Below are 18570 nucleotides of genomic sequence, written 5' to 3' on the forward strand. Positions count from 1 at the left end.
CTCTGCTCCAAGGAAAACAACCCCAGCCTGTCCAGTCTTTCTTCATAGCTGAAGCGCTCCAGCCCAGGTAACATCCTAGTGAATCTCCTCTGCACCCTCTCCAAAGCAATCACATCCTTCCTATAGTGTGGTGACCAGAACTGCACACAGTATTCCAGCTGTGGCCTAACCAACGTTTTGTACAGCTCCATCATAACCTCCCTGCTCTTATATTCTATGCCTCGGCTAATGAAGGCAAGTATCCCATATGCCTTTTTAACCACCTTATCCACCTGTTCTGCTGCCTTCAGGGATCTATGTACATGCACACCAAGGTCCCTCTGATCCTCTGTCTTTCCTAGGGTCTTACCATTCATTGCGTATTCCCTTGCCTTGTTAGTCCCTCCAAAATGCATCACCTCACACTTTTCAGGGTTAAATTCCATTTGCCACTGTTCCGCCCATCTGACCAACCCATCTATATCGTCCTGCAGACTGAGGCTACCCTCCTCGCTATTTACCACCCCACCAATTTTCGTGTCATCTGCGAACTTACTGATCATACCTTTTACATTCACATCCAAATCATTAATGTAGACCACAAACAGCAAGGGACCCCTGCGGTACCCCACTGGACACAGGCTTCCAGTCACAAAAACCTTCGATCATCACCCTCTGCCTTCTGCCACTAAGCCAGTTTTGGATCCAATGTGCCAAGGCACCCTGGATCCCATGGGCTCTTACCTTCTTGACCAGTCTCCTATGCGGGACTTTATCAAAAGCCTTACTGAAATCCATGTATACCACATCCACTGCACTACCCTCATCCACACACCTAGTCACCCCCTCGAAAAATTCAATCAAATTGGTCAGACATGATCTTCCCTTGACAAAGCTATGCTGACTATCCCTGATTAATCCCTGCCTCTCCAAGTGGAGACTAATTCTGTCCCTTAGAATATTTTCCAATAATTTCCCTACCACTGATGTTAGGCTCACTGGCCTGTAATTCCCTGGTTTATCCCTACTACCCTTCTTGAATAATGGTACTATGTTAGCTGTCCTCCAGCCCTCTGGCACCTCCCCTGTGGCCAGAGAGGTTCTGAAAATTTGTGTCAGAGCCCCTGCAATCTCCTCCCTTGCCTCACACAGCAGCCTGGGATACATCTCATCTGGGCCTGGGGATTTATCCACTTTTAAGCCTGCTAAAACCGCTAGTACCTCCTCCCTCTCGATGCTAATATGTTCAAGTATATCAGAGTCCCCCTGCCCGATTGCAACTATGGCGATCGAAGAAATTCAGCACCTTACTGTAAATAAATGCCACACACTTCATATTATATATTTTAGATAAAGATGGTATTGCTTTTACTCCTAATATTTAAATACATACTAACTAGATAGAACTGTTAAACAATCTGTATAGGAGCTTTTGTTAAGCTTCTCCGTGCTATACAAATACAGAAAAGGTCACAGTGACTGACACAAAAAAAACACAAGCAAGATTAAAAACTAAATGTTGTTAAACCTACCATTCCATCCACAATCACCTGTACACCCCCTGATCAGAGCACAGATTTAGTTCCAACAGATACAATGCGACCACTGTCTGGACATCACAAGAGGCAAGGTTCAGGAAACGTGTGGAAATCAGTTAATAGAATCGCCATTTCTCGAAATGAGGAAGGCCTTTACGGGAGGGGATCTAAGCTCATGAATGTCTAACGACCAAAACCATACTGGGTAGGGGACTGAAGCAAAGTTGGGTTAAACGTTCCCCTGGTTTTACTGTCGCTATTTACATGTTCACATTATTGAGTCTTTAATCCATTTACCTGTAGATTTCTATTGCTTGAAAGGATTTTTCTCAGTAAGCTTTCTGAATTAGATCTAATTTTTCGTGACTTTTCCTGACAGCAGGTGAGAGTCTGGGTAAAAGTACAATTATCAAGGCCACATATTTTTTGTGACAATGTATTGATAATTATTCACTCTATTCAATACCATAGTGCACAGGCAATCGCTGCACATCACTAACTCTGCATAACTAGCAGCCTTCAGCAGAAAGTCGCTCTCGGTCATCACAACGGAAAATACTGCACCTCTGCTGAGAAGCATTAATATTCATTTTGAAATATCACCATGTAAATCAGGCTAATGTCCCAAGTGCTCTACGACTTTCTGAATTTTAAATGCAATTTAAAATAACTGCAGTCACATCAAGAATTAACCTGGTGAGAAAAAAAAATGAACATCCTCAGATATTGTTTTTTTTTTATTAGTTACGGAAGGAAATAGGGTTACTGACAAAAAAAACATCAATTCTGATCAAATTAAGGTATTTTTCTCTGCTGTAGGAGAAATGAACTCTTTAAACAGGTTGCGTTCTTTCTCACTCTCCACGGCCAAGGTAGATCTGAGCTGAATCTTATCTTGCCTGCTGCAACAACACGTCGTGACTGGGAATTCCACAAGATGACATTGGTCTTGCTGTTGCACCTCAAGAGTTTCACAGCTTCCAGAGGCTTGCAAGCTCCCGACCCACCAGCTGGAGGCCTGTCCAGCAATGGGGTGTTCATTGTTGGACAGAGTCACCGGGAGGGGAGAAGGACAGGGGGCTTTTCAGAGGAGGTAGAAGGAAGCCTTTGGGATCTGGTGAAACTGCTCTGAGCTGTGTGTCGATGTAGCCCAACCTCGGTATAAAGCTACTGAGAAGGAGCCGCGGCGAGTCAAAGTGTCTGTGCGGTAACTGAAGGAACCCGGCACGGCTGAACTGCCGCAGCCTCTTATATGGTCTAAAAAAAAGTGAATCGACACATCAGGAATCTGTAATAACACCCGGGTCACTGCTGCAGCTGCGGTTACAAATGTGTGAACAGGCTGCTGAGTTTTGAAAAAGGGTTTCGACCCGAAACGTCAACTCTAATTTCTCTCCACGGATGTTGTCTGGCCTGCTGAGTTTTTCCAGCATTTTCTGTTGTTATTTTGGATTTCTAGCATCTGCAGTATTTTGCTATCGTATTACTGCTTTAGACTCCTGATTCCAAACATCCTGTGAAAATCCAATTGCTGATGGGCCTGCACACCAGAGGACGAAAGATCCTGGGCCTCTTGATTTGAATGTGCAGCAGCTTCAGATTAAATAGGTAGCACCAGCATCGAGAAATACTGCAATTATCAACTTCAAACAAAATAAATCAATGGTGTTTAAATTGAGAGTTTTTTTTTGGTATTATCGGGAATGAAAACCGTATTTCCTCTCGATAAACACACAGGACGAATATTAATACTTAAATCTCTAGAACGCAGCACAAACTGCGGTTTCAGTACGAAAATGGGTAGCCTCTGATTGTCAAACACAGAAATAGTTGCCAACATCAACCCCTACCTTATAAAAGATTAAAATTCAGAAATTACTGTACTATGCATGTATTAAACTGCGGTAACAAAATGTCTCTCTATATCCAAAGAGTTAAAAAGTGTTCCGTTTTGTGTGTGTGTGTGGGGGTCTGGGTTTTTATATATTTTTTTGCTTTCTCTGTTCAGTTTTACGAAATAACCTCCCAACAATCGAGCATGTTGTCACTGGCAGGCAGGCGGCAGCAGAGGGCCGTGCTGCCCAGGGACTGCTGGCTGGATCTGCAGCTGCCGACAGCTCAGCCACTGAGAGTCCACTCCTCTCACTCAAAGCTCAGTCAAAGCCCGCTGAACCACTTGTCAACACTCTCCAGCAGTCCCTCCTTTCACCGTCAGTCATTGCTCCTTCACTCCACTCTCCAGGAATCAAGCCAAGCTAACTCAGGCGGCCTTCTTCCAGATTGTTTCTACTTTCTTCTTACCCAAAAGCAGTTCTTCCCAAATATTGGCATTTATTATTGCAGTGGACACTGGATTCGTTTGAAACCGAGGGTTAAAAGTGCTACAATAACCACTCGCCGATAATCTCGACATCCGAAGATTAAGCTGAGCCGGCTCGCAGTTCAGACGCGGAAACTTTCTTCCTTCCCATCGATGTGCATGAGACGCAGGTAAACGTCCGTTCCGATGCCTTGCATGGACTGGATGGCGAGCGAACCCCCCAGGTACTCGGCGTAAGCGCGGGAGGTCGGCAGACCGAAGCCAAACCTGGACAAGCAACAGAAAGGATAGCTTTATTACTGCAGCCTGTTCACACACTCCATCAGACACACGAGGGGAGAATATCCCAGTCCAGGACCATCTGAATGATTGCACTAACTACCTGAAGTGCCCCTGTCTATCAGTGGGTAGGAGGGATGGGGTGATGTGTTGGTGTGGTTCATAGAAAAATAGGAGCAGGAGTAGACCATTCGGCCCTTCAATATGATCATGGCTGATCCTCTATCTCAATACCATATTACTGCTCTCTCCCCATACCCATTGATGCCTTTTGTGTCTAGAAATCTATCTATCTCCTTCTTAAATATATTCAGTGACTTGGCCTCCACAGCCTTCTGTGGTAGAGAATTCCACAGGTTCACCACCCTCTGAGTGAAGAAATTTCTCCTCATCTCAGTCCTAAATGTCCTACCCGTATCCTGAGACTGTGACCCCTTGTTCTAGACCCCTAGCCAGGGGAAACATCCTCCCTGCATCCAGTCTGTCTAGCCCTGTCAGAATTTTATGCGTTTCAATGAGATCCCCTCTCATTTTTCTAAACTCTAGTGAATACAGGCCCAGTTGACCCAATCTCTCCTCATACCACAGTCCTACCATCCCAGGAATCAGTCTGGTGAACCTTTGCTGCACTCCCTCTATGGCAAGTATATCCTTTCTTAGGTAAGGAGACCAAAACTGCACACAGTACTCCAGGTGTGGTCTCACCAAGGCCCTGTGTAACTGTAGTAAGACATCCTTGCTCCTGTACTCAAATCCTCTTGCAATGAAGACCAACATGCCATTTGCCTTCCTAACTGCTTGCTGCACCTGCATGTTTGCTTTCAGTGACTGGTGTACAAGGACACCCAGGTCCCTTGTACATCAACATTTCCCAATCTATCACCATTTACATAATACTCTGCCTTTCTGTTTTTCCAACTGAAGTGGATAACTTCACATTTATCCACGTTTTACTGCATCTGCCATGTATTTGCCACTCACTCAACTTGGCTAAATTGCCTTGAAGCCTCTTTGCATCTTTGTGTTGGTGTGGTTCACTGGGTCTCCAGTGGGTAGGAGGGACGGGGTGATGTGTTGGTGCTTTGCAGCAAGTCAGGGTGCCTAGCTTACTGGAGAGAAAATCCTAGCAGGGATTCCATTGACCTTCTTTCCTGTTGATGGAGTTAGACTCTCGGAAAGCAGAGGGGTGCCCTTGGTCTTCTACCCCACCAGAGGCCAGGAAGCAGGGATCAAGAGGCTCCAAAGGTACAAATTAAATTTAATTAAGTGAAGTGAAAAGAGAGAATAATGTGACCATTTTCTTGCTACAGATTTGATTAACCAGAATCAGTTGTGGATCAGGCAACTAAGAAACGACTTTGGAAACTGGGCAATGATCCACTGTTGTGGCAAAGCAAACATGGACATCATCCCATTGGTCAACTGCTGGTCCATAGTTTCCTAAACATTAACAGAAACATCACTTTAACCAGCACGATCTTTAATTTTCAAGAAAGTGACAGAAAACAGGCTTGTTCTATAGCAATGTAAAATCTTTCTGTCCTTGAGGGGTTAATGGTCTGCTTTGTTTTTTTGGTTTACATTCATCCACGCCTCATAGGAATCAAAGTCAGTTTTCATTACAGTCTTACATCCAAAGCCTGCTATTACAGCCCTGTGCTCCCACCCTCATTAATAAAAAGTTATTGCTCTTATTCAGACTGTGCCAAAACACTGGCAGGAGCCAGGCTGCCGACTATGTCCACTGTGTGAGGGATGGCGTCCTAGGTAACGTGTGATTTCTACACTGAAACCAGTCATGGTCACACTGGTGACGGGATGAAACTGGAAACTGACAAGGGTTCTGGCTCTATCAAGGGCACTGGATATAAAAAAGGGATTTTTTTCCAGGAAATACTAAAAATGGAATATTCCCCCATGGTGTTGCACATGGGAAGTGAAGGCAACATGTAGTCATCAAGGTGGAAGGGGAACAATTGGGGCGAGGTGCGCAGATATATTTCAGTCCCTATTTTAAAGTCGCACGTTCTGTCCTTTTATATAATATTCTGACATAACTTATGCTAATTTGGGAAGTCGAGAAGTAGAGTTAGTCGAGGCGGAGGACTTTATCCGCAGTACAGGCGAAGGACTTTATCCGCAGTACAGGCGGAGGAACCACAAAATTGCCTCCACTGGCGGGAGGATGTAATTACAGCGTGACAAGTTTACATAGTCAGTTTCCATTATAAATGTGGACAGAGCAATTTATAATAGAAAAAATTGACACAAGTAGTCCAGGCAGACATAACAGGTTCAATATATTAATAGATGTTGGATACTTAGTGATGTGATATATATTGAATATAAACATTGCAGAGTACCACTTGGCAGCAACAGTTTAAATGGGCCAGATGAGATCCAAAATGGTGCACATGAGACTCAATGATTTACAAACATCATCTTTACCCTGAGATGTGACTGTCTTGTGCTATTCTTTGGGCAGGTGTGTATAGTTCGAGTTAGGACAAACATTTAATACATTGAATCACATGACTGAACTCCAGCGCTGACGGACCATTTGACCTGAAAGGAGGTGATGGTGGACCATGTGACCTGAAAGGAGGTGATGGTGGACCATGTGACCATGTACATACATTTGGAGCTCATTGAAGTCAACGTTATTTCAGCACAGGATGTGATGACAGGCAACTATCTAAAGCAGTCTCCTGCAATCGAATCACATGATTTGACTATAAGTCCCATGGAGTTTTATTTCACTGTGATTTAGAGGGAGACCAAAGTGAATGGCCATGGTTCACAGGGGATAGGGTGAACATGAACCAACTTACAAGGAGAAGCCAAAGATGGGCTGGGAGTGAGAGAAAGTTAGTGCACACATCTTTAGGATAACGAGAGAGATACAATCAGGACCGATGAGCAGAAGATCAATAGACTTGGTACCGCGGAGATTCTCCCAATGATTAAGGTCCCATCTACCACCTTAAAAATTCACTCCCTCCACCACCGGCGTACCGTGGCTGCAGTGTGTACCATCTACAAGTTGCACTGCAGCAACTCGCCAAGGCATCTTCGGCAGCACCTCCCAAACTCGCGACCTCTTCCACCTAGAAGGACAAGGGCAGCAGGCGGATGGGAACACCATCACCTCCAAGTTCCCCTCCGAGTCACACACCATCCTGACTTAGAAATATATCGCCGATCCTTCATCATCGCTGGGTCAAAATCCTGGAACTCCCTCCCTAACAGCACTGTGGGAGTACCTTCACCACACGGACTGCAGCGGTTCAAGAAGGCGGCTCACCACCACCTTCTCAAGGGCAACTAGGGATGGGCAATAAATGCTGGCCTTGCCAGCGACGCCCACATCCCATAAACGAATTTTAAAAAAATTCTCCCAATTATCCACTGTAGCTTTGGCAGAAGAACCACGGAAACCCTGGAGAACTGGCGCGAACCACCAGGGAAATCCAAGCCCATGGAGCTGAGCCTAATGGTTAAACAGATTGCAGCAACAGAGAGAGGTTTGTTTTAACAATTTCATTGAAATTAGAGCCAAGAAATTGATGTTGAAGAGCTGATAGTTAATTGACACAGATTCAAATAAATCCTTTACTCAGCATCTGATTGAAACTAAAATGCTGTGTTTAAACTTTAGAGTCTGGATATTAAGGTATTTGGAACTAAGACGGGTAAATGGAGTTATGATACAGATCAGCCATGATCTAATTGACTGATGGAACAGGCTTGAGGGGCTAAATGGCCTCCTCCTATTCCTATATCTGGTAGCGAGACTGCCTTATACTTACTATAAGCCACTTCTGTACAGTGCAAACTCTGTGCCAGGGTGCAGTTTAACCTGGATTTCTTTATTTACACATTAAATCACAAGTAGGGCCTCCCTAACCCAACTGTGATTTCCCATGCCCAGTGTTGGAAGGTTTTCATGACCCATTATTGTCCCACTATTTCCTTACCCGTGCATCGGTCCGGACTGTGGGCCGCTGTTAACCGTGTGGCCATAAAAGGTGTTCATCTTGGTATCCTCAGTGCTCTCCTCGGCCGTGGTGAAGTGATAGTCCATCACTTTGTCGACGATATTGTGAGGAATCCCACCTCCGCGGTCCGAGATCCTACAGCAGAAATTACAGAACACGACGAGCGTCATAAACTACCGCCCCAGCATGCTCTAACCTTTCTGCCCATCAGTACTCTGCAAGCCATATCTGAGGAAACGCCAATTCTGGGAACACTTCACGCTCCATATTAGAGTCTGTTTCTGCAATGGGGGCTAACCCGAGGGGGAAAGGTTTAGGCAGAGCTGTGAATGGCTTTTAATCACCAATATCCTTGTGAAAAGGTAGACTTCTTTTGTCAATAAATTCGGGCACGACTCTGATTAAAAGTTCAGCATGGCTATTGACCATTTGCAGTAGTTCTGGCCTAAGTGATTATGTAAGTTAACAATAAAAGGGCTGGAAATACCAATCTTTTTTCATGCAAAAGTGATGTATTCTAGTGAAAGGGGATGAAATTTGAGGCAGATTCAGATAATCCAGAGTTATATCCGTTCTAAAATACACGCTAAATTCCGGCAGAATTGGTGCATGTAGGACAGTCCACGAAAAACAGGATACATCAAACCCAGACAATTACCACCCTAAGGACACTATGGACATTCTCATATAGCTCCTCACAACAATAACTTGCATTTATATAACGCCTTAAATGTAGTCAAACGACGCAAGGCACTTCACAGGAATGTAGTCAGACAAGAACTGAAATTGAGCCAAAGGAGAAGGTAGGACGGGTGCTGAAAATCTTGGTCAGAGGTAGGTTTTAAGGAGCATCTTAAGGCAGAGGTGGAGAGGTGATGTGCGACGTAGTACACACATTGCGATGTGCGGCAGCTGCAGAAATTCTCTGTACAGTTCTGATACTAAACATTACATTAAAAATTACAAACGCAATCTGCTCAAGTCTTACTAATGAGCACAGCCACAGTATAAATCAATGTTTGCTTTCCGACTCTCTAACACTGCACTTTGTACTGCTTTTTCTGCTCAGGCACTGTGACCTTGTAGCTATCCCACTTTCAATGTTTGCCTTCTATCAGTAGAGGCACTGCTATGTACTTATGTACCTATGTTCTGATAGGTCAGTTAGAGAGCTGCCACTGCCCACTTCATTAACTGCAGACTTTACTACTTACTGCATCTCACTACCTTCTTGTTCCCCAAATGCAAGATGCAGGCCTACTGAGACAGCACTCCAACCAGGAAAAGCATTGTGTGGGCCCATTTGATCTCATCTGTCCCTCTGGCTCAGTGGTTACCATGATGATCCACATGCAGTGACTTGTGTTCACAGCCGTCACCATATTTAGTGAGAGGACACATTTTCTTCGTGAACTCCCTTTTAAGGGACATATGTTGTGGGTGCCGTCTTTTGTATAAGACGCTAAATTGAAAGATCCGATGACATTATTCAAAGGAGAGCAGGCGAGTTCTTTCCTGGCCAATATTTATTCTCACCAACAGATTAATGGGCTATTCATCTCATTGTTGTTTGTGGGATGTTGCCGCGTTTCCCTACATTACAACAGTGACTACGCTTTACTGCATTGACTGTGAAGCACTTTGGGATGTCCTGAGGTCGTGAAAGGTGCTATAGAGATAAGAACATAAGAAACAGCAGCAGGAGTAGGCCATTCGGCCCTTCGAGCCTGCTCCGCCATTCAATAAGATCATGGCTGATCATCGACCTCAACTCCACTTTCCTGCATTATCCCCATATCCCTTGATTCCCTTAGTATCCAATAATCTATCGATCTCTGTCGTGAATATACCCAATGACTGAGCCTCTACAGCCCTCTGGGGTAGAGAATTCCAAAGATTCACCACCCTCTGAGTGAAGAAATTTCTCCTCATCTCAGTCCTAAATGGCCGACTCGTTATTCTGAGACTGTGATCCCTGGGTCTAGGCTCCCCAGCCAGGGGAAACATCCTCCCTGCATCTACCCTGTCAAGCCCTGTAAGAATTTTGTATGTTTCAATGAGATCACCTCTCATTCTTCTAAACTCTAGAGTATATAGGCCCAGTCTACTGAATCTCTCCTCATAGGACAATCCCCCCATCCCAGGAACCAGTCTGGTGAACCTTCGTTGCACTCCCTCTGTGGCAAGTATATCCTTCCTTAGGTAAGGAGATCAAAACTGTACACAATACTCCAGGTGTGGTCTCACCAGGGCCCTATATCATTGCAGTAAGACGTCTTTACTCTTATACTCAAATCCTCTTGTAATAAAGGCCAACATACCATTTGCTTTCCTAATTACTTGCTGTACCTGCATGTTAACTTTCAGTGATTCGTGTACAAGGACACCCAGGTCCCTCTGAACACCAACATTTCCCAATCTTTCACCATTTAAAAAATACTCTGCTTTTCTATTTTTCCTACCAAAGTGGATAAACTTCACATTTCTCCACATTATATTCCATTTGCCATGTTCTTGTCCACTCACTTAGCTTGTCTATATCCCTTTGAAGCCTCCTTGCATCCTCCTCACAACTTACAGTCCCACCTAGCTTTGTATCACCAGCAAACTTGGATATATTGCATTTGGTCCCCTCATCCAAATCATTGATATAGATTGTGAATAGCTGAGGCCCCAGCACTGATCCTTGCGGTACCCCACTAGTTACAGCCTGCCAACCCGAAAATAACCCGCTTATTCCCACTCTCTGTTTTCTGTCCATTAACCAATCCTCAATCCATGCTAGTATATTACCCCCAATCCAATGAGCCCTAATTTTGTTTAATAACCTCTTGTGTGGCACCTTATCGAATGCCTTCTGAAAATCCAAATACAACACATCCACTGGTCCCCCTTATCTATTCTGCTAGTTACAACCTCAAAAATCTCTTAACAGATTCGTCAAACATGATTTCTCTTTCATAAATCTGTGTTGACTCTGCCCAATCCTATTATTATTTTCTAAGTGCCCTGTTACCACCTCCTTAATAATAGATTCCAGCATTTTCCCTACAACTGATGTCAGGCTAACTGGTCTGTAGATCCCCGTTTTCTCTCTCCCTCCTTTCTTAAATAGTGGGGTTACATTTGCTACCTTCCAATCCGCAGGAACCGTTCTAGAATCTATGGAATTTTGGAAAATGCCAACGGATGCATCCACTATCTCTATAACCACCTCTTTCGAAACCCTAGGATGGAGGCCATCAGGTCCAGGGGATTTATCGGCTTTCAGTCCCATTAATTTCTCCAGTACTATTTTTTTACTAATTCTAATTTCTCTCAGTTCCTCATTCTTGCTAGGCCCTTGGTTCTCCACTATTTCCGGGAAGTTTTTTTGTGTCTTCTTCCGTGAAGGCAGACACAGAGTATTTGTTTAACTTCTCTGCCATTTCGTTATTCCCCATTATAATTTCTCCTGTCTCAGCCTGTAAGGGACCCACATTTACTTGCAAGTTTGTTCCTTCTTTATTCAAGCAGCTACATGGGATGTGCCATCACACTTCAGTGACATAAAACCCAATAGGTTTCTCTTTGAGTAACAGTTTACCAGCTTTCTATCAAAGCCAGCCCACCTTTGCAGCTTGTCACTGTAATGCCGCATGCTACCAAACGATGCTGCACTTCGCTTACAAAATCCCAAATGTCCAGCCTTTGGCCCTCCATTCACCTCATTTCTGCAGCTACCGATCTGCTCAGCCACACCCTCACCACCTTTGATGCCCTAGTCCCTATTAAAACAATTACGCTCTCTCACCCGGTCCGTTCCCCCTGGTACGGCCCTCATCTTCGCTCCCTTAGGTCCAAGGGACGCAGACTTGAACGGATCTGGCGGACAACAGGTTTAGCCATTCACCGCCAGATCTGGCTGGACCACATAAAGCATCATCAGGTCCTGCTCTCCTCTGCCAAAATTGCTCACTAGTCCAGAATCATTCTGGAATGCAAAGATAAACCACAACTTCTATTCTCCACTGCTAACCATCTTCATAAGTCCCTCTGCCTTGTCTTCTCCACCCTCACCTCTGACAACGTGTGAGGAGCTCATGGACTTCTTTGTCTCGAAGATTGAGACCATCCGTTCAGCTGCCTCTGCCACTTCCGTTCCTTCCCCTAGCCCACTGGGCCAAATTTCCTCTAAGGTTCCCCCCTGCCCTAGCCCTGAACTCACATCTTTCTCCAGTTTCTCTCCGATCTCCCCTCATGACCTCTTGGCGCTCATCTTGTCCATGAGACACACTTCCTGCTCCCTCGACCCTATTCCCACCAAACTGCTGACCACCCAACTTCCTTTTCTGGCTCCCATGATAGTTGATATTGTTAATGGTTCTCTCTCCTCAAGTACTGTCCTCCTCTCCCTCAAATCTGCCGTCATCACCCCTCTCAAAAAAACAACCCACCCTTGCAAACTACCGCCCCATCTCCAACCTCCCTTTCCTCTCCAAAGTCCTTAAACGTGCTGTCGCCTCCCAAATCCGTACACATCTTTCCCGCAACTCCATGTTTGAATCCCTCCAATCAGGTTTCCGCCCCGCCACAGTACCGAAACGGCTCTTATCAAAGTCACAAATTACATCCTTTGTGACTGTGACAAAGGTAAACTATCCCTCCTCATCCAATTCGACCTGTCTGCAGCCTTTGACATGGTTGACCACTCCATCCTCCTCCAACGCCTCTCCACCATTGTCCAGCTGGGTGGGACTGCACTTGCCTGGTTCCATTCTTTTCTATCTAATCATAGCCAGAGAATCACCTCTCTTCCCGCTCCCGCATCGTTACCTCTGGTGTCCCCCAAGGATCTATCCTTGGCCCCCTCCTATTTCTCATCTACATGTTGCCCCTTGGCGACATCATCTGAAAATACAGCGTCAGTTTCCACATGTACGCTGACGACACCCGGCTCTACCTCTCCACCACTTCTCTCGACCCCTCCACGGTCTCCAAATTGTCAGAATGCTTGTTCGACATCCAGTTCCAGATGAGCAAAAATGTTCTCCAATTAAATATTAGGAAGACCGAAGCCATTGTTTTTGGTCCCCGCCACAAACTCCGTTCCCTAGCTACTGACTCTATCCCTCTCCCTAACATCCGTCTGAGGCTGAACCACACTGTTTGCTACCTTGGTGTCATATTTAACCCTGAAATGAGCTTCCGACCACATATCCACGGCATAACTAAGACCGCCTATTTCCACCTCCGTAACATCGCCTGTCTCCGCCCCGCCGCAGCTCATCTGCTGCTGAAACCCTCATCCATGTCTTTGTTACCTTTAGACTCCAACGCACTCCTGGCTGGTCTCCCACATTCTACCCTACGTAAACTTGAGGTCATCCAAAACTCGGCTGCCCGTGTCCTAACTCGCACCAAGTCCCGTTCATCCATCACCCCTGTGCTCGTTGACCTACATTGGCTCCCGGTTAAGCAGAGCCCCGATTTTAAAATTCTCATCCTTGTTTTCAAATCCCTCCATGGCCTCGCCCCTCCCTATCTCTGTAATCTCATTCAGCCCCAGAACCCCCACCCCCCCCAGCCCGAGATATCTGTGCTCCTCAAAATCTGCCCTCTTGAGCATCCCTGATTATAATTGCTCCACCATTGGTGGCCATGCCTTCAGCTGCCTAGGCCCTAAGCTCTGGAATTCCCTCCCTAAACCTCTCTGCCTCGCTCCCTCTCTTTCCTCCTTTAAGGCGCTCATTAAAACCTACCTCTTTGACCAAGCTTTTGGTCACCTGCCCTAATTTCGCCTTATGTGGCTCGGCGTCAAATTTATTGTCTTATAATACTCCTGTGAAGCGCCTTGGGACGCTTTAAAGGCGCTATATAAATATAAGTTGTTGTTGTTGTTTTCCTGGTATAAGCCGTAAATGGCACAGGATGGGTTACTTACAACTGACGATTTCACCGCAACTAACACGCTCTCCCCTTGTGCACTGCTCTGCTCTGATTGGGCACTGACTACGGATAAGTCACATTTTATTTTGGCCTGTCGTTGGAAAACAGGAAGTGCTTTGTCCTCCCCTGCTACGTGCGAACTTTCAGGTTTCTGCGCGGCTCCACAAGGTGTTTGCTCCAGTCAGGTTAGTGAAATTGTTTGGCCTGTTTCCCGGGACTCTGCTCTCAGTCCCCTGGCTTTTTATTTTGATCCATGGCACACAGCCAGACAGTCCATATGACATTAATGTAGTTCAGTAGTGGAGTTAACAATTTTGGCAAAATTTACTGGCTAGACAGCAAATTACAGCAGAAAATATCCAGTCAACAGGAACGAAGGCAGTGGGTGGAGGGAAAAGCAGGACGCAATAGCTTGACGCTTTTCTTACTTTTAAAATCTCGGTTATATTGTTACTTTCTCCCGTTTCAATCTCTCTCTATGACTACACAGCACAGAAGCTGGATAAGCAACCTGCTCCCTATGAAAAGATCTTGACGATGTCACAATAAGAACTGAGGTAGTTCTCGCCCACACTCGCCATCCTCTCGGTCAGAATCCCGGTCCCAAGCCAGTTATGTGTGCAATCATGGAAGCTAATCTGGACTTGCCCACTTCACACATTAACCTGTAAGGTCAGCTGAATGCCAGATTCACTTTTTATTTTCAAATCTTTTACCTTCAGCCAAACACCCAATCATCTGTCACTGAGTTAAAGGCTGTACTTGGACTGCAGTGAACAACAACACCGTGCTTTCGAACGCCAACCATTGTGACACACATTCAAACAGAAGCAGAACAATTTCTGTTATTGCGTGTCACACTGCATCTCACCATACAAGGCTGGCTCATGCACAGTCATTTATCCACTGACATCGTAAACTCTTAATATGGCACAGTTGACAGCATGTCGCAGCCACTAACGCCAAGACCTTCAATGTGACATTCATTGTTTACTGTCCCCACAGAAACTAATTAGGTACAAAAAATAATTTAAAAGGCTAGTGGAAGGCAGACTTTTATTAAAAGTGGGCTGGAATACAAAGGGGAGGAATTTATGCTACTGTTGTATAAAGCTCTGGTTAGACCCTAATAACAACAGAAAATGCTGGAAAAACTCAGCAGGCCAGGCAACATCTGTGGAGAGAGAAACAAGAGTCAACGTTTCAGGTCGAAGACCCTTCGTCAAGGCTGAAAAAGCACAGGAAATGAAACAGTTTAAGAGGCCAGTTTGAGGGCTGGGAGAAAGCAAAAGAGAAGTGAAGAGACATTAAGAGGTACTCAAAACGAGACGAGATGGTGATAGGACTAGTGGAGACAAAAGACGGCTCTAGATTAGGTGTGAAATGCGCTGGCAGAATGGGAGACAGCTGCCATGTGGGAAAGAAAAAAAGGGGGAAGGGCCAAAACAAAGGTGTGGATAAAAAATAAGTAAAAATGTAATAGGGGCCGAGGTTATGATCTGAAATTGTTGAACTCGATATTGAGTCCGGAAGGCTGTAAAGTGCCTAATTGGAAGATGAGGTGCTGGTTAGACCCTATCTGGAGCACTGCGTTCAGTTCCAGGCTCCACACCTCAGGAAGGATATATTGGTCTCGGAAGGGGTGCAGGGCAACTTTACCAGAAGGATACTAGGGCTAGAAGGATTAAATTCTGAGCACAGGTTACATAGACTAGGCTTGTATTCCCTTGAGTATAGAAGATTAATGGGTGATCTAATTGAGGTGTTTAAAATGATTAAAACAGTTGATAGGATAGAGAGAAAGAAACTATTTCTGGGAGTCCAGAACAAGGGGGCATAACCTTTAAATTAGGGCTAGACCATTCTGGGGTGATGTCAGGAAGCAATTCTTCACACAGAGGGTAGTGGAAACCTGGAACTTGTGCCCCCAAAAAGCCAGAGGCTAGATCAATTGAAAATGTCAAAACTGAGATTGATAGTTTTTGTTAGGCAAGGGTATTAAGGGGCATGGAACCATTCCACATATCCTTCTCAAATACTTATGCCGTTCCCTTTTAAAAGACGTTACAGTATCTGTCTCGATGGCTCCTTGTGGTAAAGTGTTCCATGAGGAGGGAAGCCTCAGGCTACAGGATGATATAGACGGGATGGTCAGAACAGTGGTAAATGGAATTTAACCCTGAAAAGTGTGAGGTGATGCATTTTGGGAGGACTAACAAGGCAAGGGAATACACAGTGAATGGTAGGACCCTAGGAAGGACAGAGGATCAGAGGGACCTTGGTGTGCATGTACATAGATCCCTGAAGGCAGCAGGACAGGTAGATAAGGTGGTTAAGAAGGCATATGGGATACTTGCCTTCATTAGCCGAGGCATAGAATATAAGAGCAGGGAGGTTATGATGGAGCTGTACAAAACGCTAGTTAGGCCACAGCTGGAATACTGTGTGCAGTTCTGGTCGCCACACTATAGGAAGGATGTGATTGCATTGGAGAGGGTGCAGAGGAGATTCACCAGGATGTTACCTGGGCTGGAGTGCTTCAGCTATGAAGAGAGACTGGACAAGCTGGGGTTTTCCTTAGAGCAGAGAAGGCTGAGGGGGGACCTGATTGAGGTGTACAAAATTATGAGGGGCATAGATAGGGTAGATAGAAAGGAATGTTTCCCCTTAGTAGAGGGGTCAATAACCAGGGGGCATAGTTTGAAGGTAAGGGGCAGGAGGTTTAGAGGGGATTTGAGGAAAAAAATTTCACCCAGAGGGTGGTTGGAATCTGGAACTCACTGCCTGAAAGGGTGGTAGAGGCAGGAACCCTCACAACATTCAAGAAGCATTTAGATGAGCACTTGAAACGCCATAGCATACAAGGCTATGGACCAAGTGCTGGAAAATGGGATTAGAATAGACGGGGCTTGATGGCCGGCGTGGACACGATGGGCCGAAGGGCCTCTTTCTGTGCTGTATAACTCTATGATTTAATAACTCTGTGAAAATGCTCCAGTTAAAGGAAAAACTCTGGAAACTGTCAAAATAGGATTATCATAAACACTGAGAGGGCACTTTCCGCTGCCAAGTTTAATTCTAAAAGGTTACCATAGCGACACAGTCGATGTACTTTCCAATGGGCAAGACACCAGATATGAAGTATGCATGAGCGGGAAGATTAACCCTTGTCTGGTATTCTGTGTATTTTCTGGCAAAAGGGGCTTTGTTGACCATTAACATACAGTCATGCAGTGGTTAAGGTTCTGGACCAGCAACCCGCAGGTCGCGAGTTCAAATCCGACCAGGGCAAGTTGTGAAATTAAATGCAATAAATCTGCTCATTTGTAGGCTGTTACAGAAAAACTCCACGTGGTTCACTCATGTCCTTCAGCCACTCCTATCCGATACGTGACTCCAGTCCTACACTATGCAGTCGACTGCTTAAGGCCCTCTGAAGAGGCCTGCCAAGCCACCCAGTTACAAAAACAATTGCTATTCCACCAGCGCCTTCTCACTCTATCGAGGGCCAGCACGGCCCAAATCAGAAATAAGCAGAAAAAGTGTGAAAGCAGGTTCGTAAATTCAGAACTCTTACATAGAATTACACGGCACAAAAACAGGCCACTCGGCCCAGCTGCTCTAGGCTGGTGTTTATACTGCACACGAGCCTCCTCCCTTGTGAATTACCTCCTCGCATCCTGCCCCTCTTTCCCTCCATTCCCTTCTCCCTCATCTACGTGGCAAGCTCTCTGCTTCGACATTCTCACCACTCTGTGTGAAGAAATGCCTCCTAAATTCTTTATTTAAACTGTTAATGGCTATCGTATTTTTATGCTCCCTTGTTCTGGACTCGCCCACAAGTAGAAACAGTTTCTCCACATCCACCTTCACAAATTTGAAGATCTCTTATCAGGTTTCCTCAGTCTTGTCTTTTCCAGAAAAAAGCACCCCAGCCTGCTCAATCCTTCCCGATAGTTGCAGCTTCTCAATTCTGGTAACATCCTTGTAACTCTTTTCTGCACTATCTCCAGTGCCCCAATATCTCTTTAGTACACACTACACACAGTACTCCAAGTGTGGTCTAACCACGGTTCTATAAAAGTTTAACATAACTTACCCGTTTTTGTATTCTATTTCTCTAGAAATGAACCGCAGTACTTTACACTCTATATGGCCTTATCAACCTGTGTTGCTACTTTTAACAGTTTATGTATCTGCACTCCCAGATCTCTTTGTTCCTCCATGTCATTTAGCTTCTTACCTTCCAAGAAATAAGTGGCCTCCTTATTCCTCCCACCACCTCACACTTCGCTAACAATGAGATCAGATGGCATACTGTAAGTGGCATCACTTTCTGGTTGTATTCTGACAGCAATGGTTTGAAATATGTTGGCAAGTTAAAACTGAAACATACTCCATGAATAGCTGTGATCTGAATTTTGCTTACTCATGCATCGGGTTTCAGAAGCACCGTGATGGACATGAAAGTGATCTCTACTGACTCGAGGTTTTCAGAGAAATGAAGACAGCAGGTCACAAATAAGCA

At 45.2% G+C, this 18570-nt stretch overlaps 1 protein-coding gene across 3 annotated transcripts in view; it reads right to left on the reverse strand.

Moving 5' to 3' along the window:
- Nucleotides 1-2241: 2241 nt before the first annotated feature.
- Nucleotides 2242-18570, reverse strand: part of bckdk (branched chain ketoacid dehydrogenase kinase) — an 85896-nt gene continuing 69567 nt past the window's right edge. For 2 of the 3 annotated variants that reach the window (XM_085964281.1, XM_085964280.1), the window contains 2 exons: nucleotides 8094-8249; nucleotides 2242-4104 (listed from right to left, as the gene is read on the reverse strand). In XM_085964281.1, coding sequence (XP_085820407.1) covers nucleotides 3960-4104; nucleotides 8094-8249 — 301 coding nt within the window. In that variant the 3' untranslated portion in view covers nucleotides 2242-3959. Of the gene's footprint in view, nucleotides 4105-8089; nucleotides 8250-18570 lie in introns of those variants that run through there. The other variant, XM_085964282.1, reaches the window with a different exon arrangement.

Source organism: Somniosus microcephalus, chromosome 22 (genome assembly GCF_052327205.1).
Source record: "Somniosus microcephalus isolate GS21.2 chromosome 22, FLI_Smic_1.0, whole genome shotgun sequence".
In the NCBI taxonomy this organism is placed as follows: Eukaryota; Metazoa; Chordata; class Chondrichthyes; order Squaliformes; family Somniosidae; genus Somniosus; species Somniosus microcephalus.